At 42.4% G+C, this 10417-nt stretch overlaps 1 protein-coding gene across 1 annotated transcript in view; it reads right to left on the minus strand.

Annotated features, from left to right (window-relative positions):
• STAT4 (signal transducer and activator of transcription 4) overlaps positions 1-8553 on the minus strand; it is a 46546-nt gene extending 37993 nt beyond the window's left edge. The window contains exons 1-3 of the mRNA XM_071747830.1: positions 8525-8553; positions 6927-7055; positions 4601-4745 (exon numbers count right to left, since the gene is read on the minus strand). Of these exons, the coding sequence (XP_071603931.1) occupies positions 4601-4745; positions 6927-7054 (273 nt within the window). The 5' untranslated portion in view covers position 7055; positions 8525-8553. The remainder of the gene's footprint in view (positions 1-4600; positions 4746-6926; positions 7056-8524) is intronic.
• Positions 8554-10417: the final 1864 nt, after the last annotated feature.

Below are 10417 nucleotides of genomic sequence, written 5' to 3' on the forward strand. Positions count from 1 at the left end.
TTTTTAATTAGTCCCTCATTTTGCCTTTTGTCAAATATTTACAGATTTTTTTGTGTGTGTCCTCTGGTTTTAATTTTATTATTTTTATTCTCACAGAATTTAGGCACCTGTGGCATAGCTCAAAATACTAAACTCCATTCTCAGTGATAAATGCTGCTTGCCAGTATTATCTAGTTTGACAAGAATTATTTCATATTTTAACAGAGTTTGGCTCAAAGGAATCAGAAGACTTTGCTCTGGGATCATGTATTGGGGTTGAACATCTTTGTGGATGTTCAAGCCCAGAACAGAACATTTTCTCATGTTTTATACCAAAAAATTAAGGGAGGTCTTTCAAATGGGTGGGTGCTTGGATGTGGTGCTGGTAACTTGTGGGGATAATTCTGTCCAAGCAGCACCAGGAATCTTGATCCTAATGAATCTTTGACTGTCACAAGCCCTTTGCAAAGTGTTTGTGGTTTCCTCTCCTAAGGCTGCTCTTAGTAACAATCTAGTCGTAATTCTAATTAAATTAAATAGAAATTAATTTTTAATTAGTCCCTCATTTTGCCTTTTGTCAAATATTTACAGATTTTTTTGTGTGTGTCCTCTGGTTTGAATTTTATTATTTTTATTCTCACAGAATTTAGGCACCTGTGGCATAGCTCAAAATACTAATCTCCATTCTCAGTGATAAATGCTGCTTGCCAGTATTATCTAGTTTGACAAGAATTATTTCATATTTTAACAGAGTTTGGCTCAAAGTAATCAGAAGGCTTTGCTCTGGGATCACGTATTGGGGTTGAACATCTTTCTGGATGTTCAAGCTTAGAACAGAACATTTTCTCATGTTTTATACCAAAAATTAATCCCAGGGAGGTCTTTCAAATTGGGGGGTGCTTGGATGTGGTGCTGGTAACTTGTAGGGATAATTCTGTCCAAGCAGCACCAGGAATCTTGATCCTAATGAATCTTTGACTGTCACAAGCCCTTGGCAAAGTGTTTGTGGTTTCCTCTCCTAAGGCTGCTCTTAGTAACAATCTAGTCGTATTTCTAATTAAATTAAATAGTAATTAATTTTTAATTAGTCCCTCATTTTGCCTTTTGTCAAATATTTACAGATTTTTTTTTGTGTGTCCTCTGGTTTGAATTTTATTATTTTTATTGTCACAGAATTTAGGCACCTGTGGCATAGCTCAAAATACCAAACTCCATTCTCAGTGATAAATGCTGCTTGCCAGTATTATCTAGTTTAACAAGAATTATTTCATATTTTAACAGAGTTTGGCTCAAAATAAAGAGCAGACATTGCTCTGGGATCATGTTTTGGGGCTGAACATCTTTGTGTGTGCCTGTATCTGTGTCTGTGGTTAGAGAGGGGAAGGAAGAGGAGGGAAATTTCCAAGAAGTGCTTGAGCACATCAGAGATCAAGGTGGGCTCCCAGTATCTAACCCTGCTCACAGAACCACCAGAAAAAACCCAAGCACAGTTTCCTCTCTTATTTAGGAACCAAACAAGCTGGAAGGGCAGCAGTTAGGGAGCTGCAAATGGAGCAGCTGGGGGTGGGAAACCCAGCACCCAGTTCCAAACTTCTCATACACTCAGCAATAAAATACAAGCAGTTATGCATTGAAAAAGTTAAACCCCTAATTACATGATTTGCATATTGAAATGTAAGCAGATTCTGTCCCTATCTCATGTACAATTCCCAGTCCATTACTTGACATTTAATAACAAGGAGAGGATGACAGCTGATTACAAGTACTGAATTTTTTTTTTTTTTTTTTTTGCTGATGTACTTACTTAACCAATAAAAAAAATAATTTTAACAGTTGAAGCTCAGGGGTCAGCCTGTGCAGCTCTATAGAAAATGCAGCCTATACTTTGGCTGAAAATGCATTTATTGTCTGTGTGCTAAAAAATGGAAATTGTCACATAATATTTTACAAAGAAATCCAAACTTCCTCTGTCACAGATGTCTTAAGACATAGCTTAAGCTATTTGCCTTATCCAAAATAATAAAGAAAACTCAGCTGCAAGAGCCTGGTCCTACTCCTGCCTGTAGAAACTCTTTTGGAAATCAGAGTAAACTGCAGGTGGTAGTCATAAGAAATCAGGAAAAGCACTGATAGTGAATGTGCTGCTCAGTACCTGGTGGTTTGCCATGTGTATTTGGAGTAGTTTTTTATCTAAATGCAGGTTATCTGCTGTCTTGAGATAGTGGATGAAGTATTAAATGGCCAGCATTATTATTAAAAGGCCAGCATTATTAGTGATGGAGAGTTCTGTAGTTATTTTTTTTTTTTCTCAGCTGTAAACATTTTACTGCAAAGCTCAAGACTGCCATTATTTTTTGAACAAGTGGTATAATTCCAGCATTATGAATTTGAGCACTTTGGGCTTCCTCTGGAATGGTGACTCAGATCCATGCACCTGAGAAACCACTAATCAGAAATCACTTAAAAAATCACTTTAAACTCCCCTTCTTTGGCTTTTCTGGGAGAAACCTTCTTTGCTTTGTGCTCTTCCAGAAACACATCTTTATACAATTCCCAGACACACCAGGACTTGGGGAAATGCTTTTCCTTCTGGCCATTGCCACACTGGCTATTATGAAAACTTGGTGTGCCAGAGTTCACACTCCAAGCTTGGGTAAAAATTTTAGGATAAAATAAATGGAGTGAAGAGAAGAAGGAGCAGCAAAAGACATGAATTTTATAGAGCCTGGCTGTAAATACACAGCAGGCCTTCTGCATTTGCACACTGCTGTGGTATAGCTGTAAATGCATAATCCTGGGAGCTAGGAATATAGGGATACTTGGTTCAGTTCCCTGAAATTTGCTGCTGGAATATTCCAGAAATATGCTATGAGAGGGAATACCTTTACTAGGATGCCACAGCTTTGTCTCAGCTCTACTGTGTGCCAAGAACATGACAGGAATAACAGGATGAAGCTTTTTGTAGTCAGGTAAATTTGGAGTCTGAGCAGTACTGGAATTATGGATTGTGATGCTAAACAACCCAGGAAAGAAAAAAAAAAAGCAATTTAGTTTTAAGCTACGTGAGGCTGCTTGTGTAGCACCTGGAGGAAAAGTGGTAGAGTTGGAAATATTGTCACTGTTTAAAGAGATTTCTGTGCCATTAGAGGGATAGAACATAGACATAAAGACAAAAAAAATAGTGTCACTGCTTAAAGAGATTCCTATAAAAGTACTGTTACTGTTTAAAGAGATTCCTATACCATTAGAGGTATAGAACACAGACATAAAGACAAAAAAATAGTGTGGCTGCTTAAAGAGATTCCTATAAAAGTACTGTTACTGTTTAAAGAGATTTCTATACCATTAGAATTATAGAACACAGACATAAAGACAAAAAAAAGTGTCACTGCTTAAAGAGATTCCTATAAAAGTACTGTCACTGTTTAAAGAGATTTCTATACCATTAGAATTATAGAACACAGACATAAAGACAAAAAAATAGTGTCACTGCTTAAAGAGATTCCTATAAAAGTACTGTTACTGTTTAAAGAGATTTCTATACCATTAGAATTATAGAACACAGACATAAAGACAAAAAAATAGTGTCACTGCTTAAAGAGATTCCTATAAAAGTACTGTCACTGTTTAAAGAGATTTCTATACCATTAGAATTATAGAACACAGACATAAAGACAAAAAAATAGTGTCACTGCTTAAAGAGATTCCTATAAAAGTACTGTCACTGTTTAAAGAGATTTCTATACCATTAGAAGTATAGAACACAGACATGAAGACAAAAAAATTAGTTGGCAAGGTTGCTAAGATTTTCCAGGCTGAGGTGTGTGTGTGTTTTTAGAAAAATAGAAAAAATGTAGAAAAATAAAAAAATGTTTTGCCAGCAACAAAATTGTCATTTAAGTACTTACACCATCAAAGAAGAGAAAAAAACCCCAAACTTTCATTAAACTCAGCTGCCTTTCTGTTTTATGCAGAAGACAGAGAGATGTCAGGAAGTCAGTGACTAATGAAGTGGAACTCTGAGTATAATCTTAGATTTAAGATTTAATTTTTAATCTTAGATGAACAATCATTGGAGAAACATTCAGCCAGTAAAAATAAATATAATTCTGAGGAAGCCTAAGGGAAAACCCTTTAAGCCATTCATAACAAATAACCCCAGCTAAGCATAAAATAGCAAACATGCCAGTGATATACAGGGTGGGGTTTTTTCAGGGTGCTGCTTTAAGCCCTAAATATGCATTTTTATCCCCTAGTTAAATATCTGAGTGTGCCTGAAAGGCTGTAGTTACATTTGTAATAAACATGAACATCCATAAGCATGATAGTTTTATTTTTAAGAGCTCAGTGAAACAGATAAATGCAGGGCTAAGGAGTTCCCAGCACTTGTCTCTCGGCAGCATGCAATAAAATGGGAATTACTGTTCCACAAAGAAACAGTGGAATTATTATTTTTGAATTATGATGCTGAAGGTTTGGTCTTCCCAGAGCTGCTTGGAGTCTGTAGCACCCCAGGCAGCTCTGGGATGTGCACAGGGACAAATTGTGTTCATCAGGGCATGGGCACTACCTTTAGGATCCAGTGGGAATTTGGGATTAGGCACCTGAAGAAAGAACACACCTGCAGCAGCTTCCTGATCCTTTTCAGGTTGTGAATCAAGAGAAGATTTTTCTCCTGTGACACCCGGTCCAGCTGCTCCTCCACTTGTACCAGCAAATTCTGGAGCAGGATCATGGCCATGGCTTCATTGTTGGATGCAGCCTCCCTGCAGGATCAGGGAATGAGAAAACCATGTTAAAAAAGTCATAAGAAGGTCTGTGCAGGAAATTAGATATTTCCATTCAGCAATCTAGGCAGCAAAAAAAAGTTTTAAATACATGGTGGCTTGCATATAGTTTAAAGATCTGTGAATAACTGATTTTGTGATATTTTTATGTATATTTTCATAGATGTGCAGGTTTAAAGGCAGGGTGAGGGTGTTCTTGGCACAGCCAGAGGGGAGGCAATCAGGATTTTCTGGTCTTTGCTCTGGTGAATACTTAAATATATTTTTAGCTCCCTTCTCAGAGGAAATAGAGCTGATGCATTCTTTCCTACTGTCAGATAGCATTTCAGAATTTGCTGCCTATTTTCAGACAAAGTTGTTGACACTGGGCTTGAGGTCCAGAAGATACTGTGTTCTTATACATTTCCCAGAAAACTGGCAGGTTGGGAGGGGAGAGGAAAATGGCAATGATCACTCAGCAGATAAGGATCTTCACACCAGGCACCAGATGACCCTTTGCCTTGGCCAAATGCAGAGGGACCTGGACAGACTGGAGAGTTGGGCTGATCCCAACGGGATGAGGTTCAACACAACAACCCCATGGGGAGCTCCAGGCTGGGCACAGAGTGTCAGAAAGGGAGCTGGGAGTCTGGATTGCCAGGAAGCTGAAGAGGAGGCAGCAGTGTGCCCAGGTGGCCAAGAAGGCCAATGGCATCCTGGGCTGGCTCAGGAACAGCGTGGCCAGCAGGTCCAGGGAAGGGATTCTGCCCCTGTGCTCAGCCCTGGGGAGGCCACAGCTTGAGTCCTGTGTCCAGTTCTGGGCCCCTCAGCTCAGGAAGGAGATTGAGGTGCTGGAGCAGGTCCAGAGAAGAGCAAGGAGGCTGGGAAGGGATCCAGCACAAGTCCTGTGAGGAAGGGCTGAGGGAGCTGGGGGTGTTGAGGCTGGAGAAGAGGAGGCTCAGGGGAGACCTCATCACTCTCTCCAACTCCCTGAAAGGAGGTTGGAGCCAGGGCGGGGTTGGGCTCTTTTCCCAGGCAACTCTCAGCAAGACAAGAGGGCACAAGAGGTCTCAAGTTGTGCCAGGGGAGGTTTAGGTTGGACATTAGAAAGAATTTCTTTCTGGAGAGGGTGCTCAGCCATTGGAATGGGCTGCCCAGGGAAGGGGTGGATTCTCCATCCCTGGAGATATTTCAAAAGAGCCTGGATGTGGCACTCAGTGCCATGGGCTGGGAACTGCAGCGGGAGTGGATCAAGGGTTGGACTTGATGATCTCTGAGGTCCCTTCCAACCCAGCCAGTTCTATGATTCTATGAAACTATTTGGAGATGCAGAAAGTCTCTGGAGCTACTGGTGAAGGGGATGTAGGGGACAAAGGACCCAAAACCACACAGAACTGGGCTTTACTGGTTCTGCTGTTCATGGATCAGTTTGGTACTTGAAGGGCAATAACATTAGCAAGACAAATAGAGGAAGAAGGGCTAGGGAGTGCATGGCACCCTTGTCCTTGAGATTTATTACCCAAATGGCAGATGCCTGGCTGAGATATCCTTGAAAATTCTTGCAAAAAGGAGATTTTAATCTTTCCCAGGTTCCTGTAGCCTCACAAACACCAGGCTACGAACTATAAGGAAAGATTATACCCCTTAGCTGGTGATTATTTTTTTTTTAAATGGTCTGTGGATTTAGCTTGAAAAATTGAGATGTATCTTTCTGGTACAACTAATTTAAACTTCTTTAGTGATCCAGTTCCAGTGAATTTGATCTAAATTTGTGAATAAATTCACCTTTTGGAGTGCAGCTCCTGCAAACAGCTGGCTTGTTCCTCAAAATTAATAGCAAGCTTTAAGTGCAGTGTTGGACAGTTGAATACTTTTGTCTGCAAGAGGTAAATGTCTAACATTTCCATTATATTTTTTTTCCTATGAAAAACCTGTAATACCATTAATTTTCTAGACATATTTTTTTTTAGGATTTTGTTTAGGAAGCAGTTTAAATGACACATCACCTCCAGACTTTTCTTAAATGTAAAGCCTGACAGTTCAATGGGATAAATCCACAACTAGTAGAATACTATTCTTGGAGTGCTTAGTTCATGAATAACCACCCTAAAATCTGTCAGATAAATAAAAAAAAAATGCTCATGACTGAAATAATAAAGGAGGGGGTAAATATAATCCTACCAGTCTTGGCCTTCTATCCACTGTGCCAGTAGATGTCTGATTTCCATGGGGAAGTTGTCATCATAGAACTGGTCTACCTGCTCCAAAAACTTTATTTCCAGCTGCTGAACTTGACTCCATTGGGACATACTGCAAAAGAAAAGTTGAAACAGGTTTGTCATTGAAAGGTGAATATAAATTCATCATCCAGAGTGCATAAATCACTTAGTTTCATTGTAGTCCTTATTATAGACTTAATATTCCTGTCTGTTCTCTCTGCCAAAATGGAGAGTACTTGGCTACAGCTGCTCAGCTAAAGGGAAGAGAGGGAACAGCAAGGAAACCCATTAAAAAAAGTTCTAACTCTTACACTTGAATGGACACCTCAGCCAATTTGCTTCCTTTAGTGCAAATTATTTTTTCCAGTGTGCAAAAACCTGTTCTTATGGAAGTGTGGTAGAAAGCAATGAATTTCTTAGTGAATTGGTAGCACTTAAATTTCTCCTAAAGCAGTAAGAGCTGTGTGTTTAGTGTGCTGTTCCCAAACCCCTCAGCCTCTGTTTGGATAGTACTGTTTGCTTTACAGTCTAAATGGTTTATCTAATAAATCTTTCCCATTTTTAATTGCCAAGAATTCTGAGATTTCACATTGCAGAAAGAAAAAAAAAAAATCAGGAATCATTAAGGCATATGGACATTATGAGCAAGAGTAGCAGCACCCAATTGACAGGCTCCATAATATTAATTATTACTCAAATAATTAATCCAAGTAAGTTGTTTTTTGTTTACTGAGATACAGGAGTCAGAAGCTTGGTTGTTCCAGATTTTGGGTGGGCATGTGGGTAACAAGTCAGCAGGAGGGTTGTGAAGAGGCTGTGGTGGATGAGCAGAGAAAAGGGATTCTGGTCCTCAAGTGTCCCTGTCCCACAGGGAAGTGTCTTCCCTTTTGTCAGGATGTTTGTTCATGTTAAAAAGTTCCATAAAATCCAGCCATGGACTAAAGCTTGCCCTGCAGTAGGTGATGGTATTACACCTGCATGAATATTTCTGGTAGGAATTTTTACTGAAAAAAGAGATTTCATCAAAACTGATGTTGATATAGAAAGTTGACCTTTTTACAACCAGCTTTTCTACTTCCAATTCTGAATCATAGTTTCAGAATGCCAACAGTGGGGAGTAGAGAATACATCATTTTCATGTCGTGGTCTTTCATTTTGCACACTCTTGTGTCCAAGGGGACAAAGAAAAAAAAAAGATGAAGTGTCTCAAGGTGTAACAGAGCCCTGAATACATAAGTCATGCAAAAATAAAAGTGACTTAATTTCTACTTAAAGGCTGGATGGGATGATTTTTGTGTGCAGCACATCAGTGGAAATGTGCTCAGTTATGATTCCCTCCTCTTTATTACTTCCATTCAGAGAGGACAAAAACCAAAAATACTGCACAAAAGTTGACTTTATTTCTTTGAATTGGTTGGGAGAGTTTCACTGCACTTGTTTCTACCCAGATAGGCACCAAAAAATCACAGACTTTATTTCCTGAGATATATACAAGGAAACAAATGGTGCACTAATTACTCATGCTCAGGAAAAAAAATCAAAATTTGTAAGCTTGTTCACTTTAGTGGGACTTTAAAATTGCAGTTGCTGGTGAAAGGATACCCTGTAAAGATTAGCAAAAAAAAAATAAAAATTAATATTATCTAAAGTAAAAAGGAAAAAAAAAAAAAAGATTTTTGTCCAGGCTCTGACTCCTGCCTGTGTATGGTGCAGGGATGCTCCCATGCAAGGGTGTGGGTTGTGGATGGGATTTTGTGACATTCTTGGCACAAGACAGCCTTGCAGCTGTTGTTCCTCAGTGCAAAGGAGGCTGCACAATCAGTTTAAAAGCCTGGAGAGTTTGGGTTTATTCTGGGTGGCCCCTGATGGCAGCTGGCAGGAGGAGGTGACATGTCACAGCCAGGATGAAGCAACAGTGCAGGTGCCTGACTGCCAGGGTTATAGACTCAGGGAATGGTTTTGGTTGGAAAAGACCTTGAAGATCACAGAGTCCAACTGAATCAAAGAATCCTAGAATTGGCTGGGTTGGAAGGGACCTCAGAGCTCATCAAGTCCAACCCTTGATCCACTCCCACTGCAGTTCCCAGCCCATGGCACTGAGTGCCACATCCAGGCTCTTTTGAAATATCTCCAGGGATGGAGAATCCACCCCTTCCCTGGGCAGCCCATTCCAATGGCTGATCACCCTCTCCAGAAAGAAATTCTTTCTAATGTCCAACCTAAACCTCCCCTGGCACAACTTGAGACCTCTTGTGCCCTCTTGTCTTGCTGAGAGTTGCCTGGGAAAAGAGCCCAACCCCCCCCTGGCTCCAACCTCCTTTCAGGGAGTTGGAGAGAGTGATGAGGTCTCCCCTGAGCCTCCTCTTCTCCAGCCTCAACACCCCCAGCTCCCTCAGCCCTTCCTCACAGCACTTGTGCTGGATCCCTTCCCAGCCTCCTTGCTCTTCTCTGGACCTGCTCCAGCACCTCAATCTCCTTCCTGAGCTGAGGGGCCCAGAACTGGACACAGGACTCAAGCTGTGGCCTCCCCAGGGCTGAGCAGAGGGGCAGAATCCCTTCCCTGGACCTGCTGGCCACGCTGTTCCTGAGCCAGCCCAGGATGCCATTGGCCTTCTTGGCCACCTGGGCACACTGCTGGCTCCTCTTCAGCTTCCTGGCAATCCAGACTCCCAGGTCCCTCTCTGTCTGGCTGCTCTCAGCTCCCCAGCCTGTAGCACTTCATGGGGTTGTTGTGGCCAAAGTGCAGGCAAAGTGCATCTCAGCACCAAAACTCCATGGCTTTAAAATCTCTCCGGGGATGGAGACTCCCCTGCTGCCCTGGGCAGCTTGGGCCAGGGTCTGGCAACCATTTGGGTGAAGAAATTTTCCCGAATACCCAACCTAAACCTCCCTGGGCACAACTTGGGGTCGTTTCCTCCCATCTTATCTCTTATTCCTCGGGAGAAGAGGCTGACCCCCACCTGGCTACCATCTCCTTTTGGGCAGCTCTATGGAGCCAGGTCTCCCCTCAGCATCCTGAGCATCCCCACCTCCCTTTTCGGGTGTCCGAGAGCTCTCACTTGCTCCCAGCCCACCCCCCGGCCTCCCCACTTGCCTGCTCCAGGGGCTCCGGTCCAGCCCCGATGCTGCCGCCGCCGCGTCCCTTGTCCCTCCCTCCCCGTCGCCGCTTTTTTTGGGGTTTTTCAAGCGCCCGCCCCCAGCCCCGACGGCAGCGGCTTTCCGGCGTGTCAGGCGGCACCGGGGCTTCCCCTGATGCCCCTTCCCCCTTCTCCCCCTTTTCCCTCCTCCCCCTTTCCCCCTGCTCCCCCTTTTCCCTGCTTCCCCAGCTCCCTCTGCTCCCCCTTCCCTCTGCTCCCCCTTCCCCCTGCTTCCCTTTTTCCCTGCTCCCCCTTCCCCCCTTTCCCTTGCTCCCCATTTCCCCTTCTCCCCCTTTCCCCTGCTTCCCCTATCCCC

Source organism: Heliangelus exortis, chromosome 6 (assembly GCF_036169615.1).
Source record: "Heliangelus exortis chromosome 6, bHelExo1.hap1, whole genome shotgun sequence".
NCBI classification, from domain to species: Eukaryota; Metazoa; Chordata; class Aves; order Apodiformes; family Trochilidae; genus Heliangelus; species Heliangelus exortis.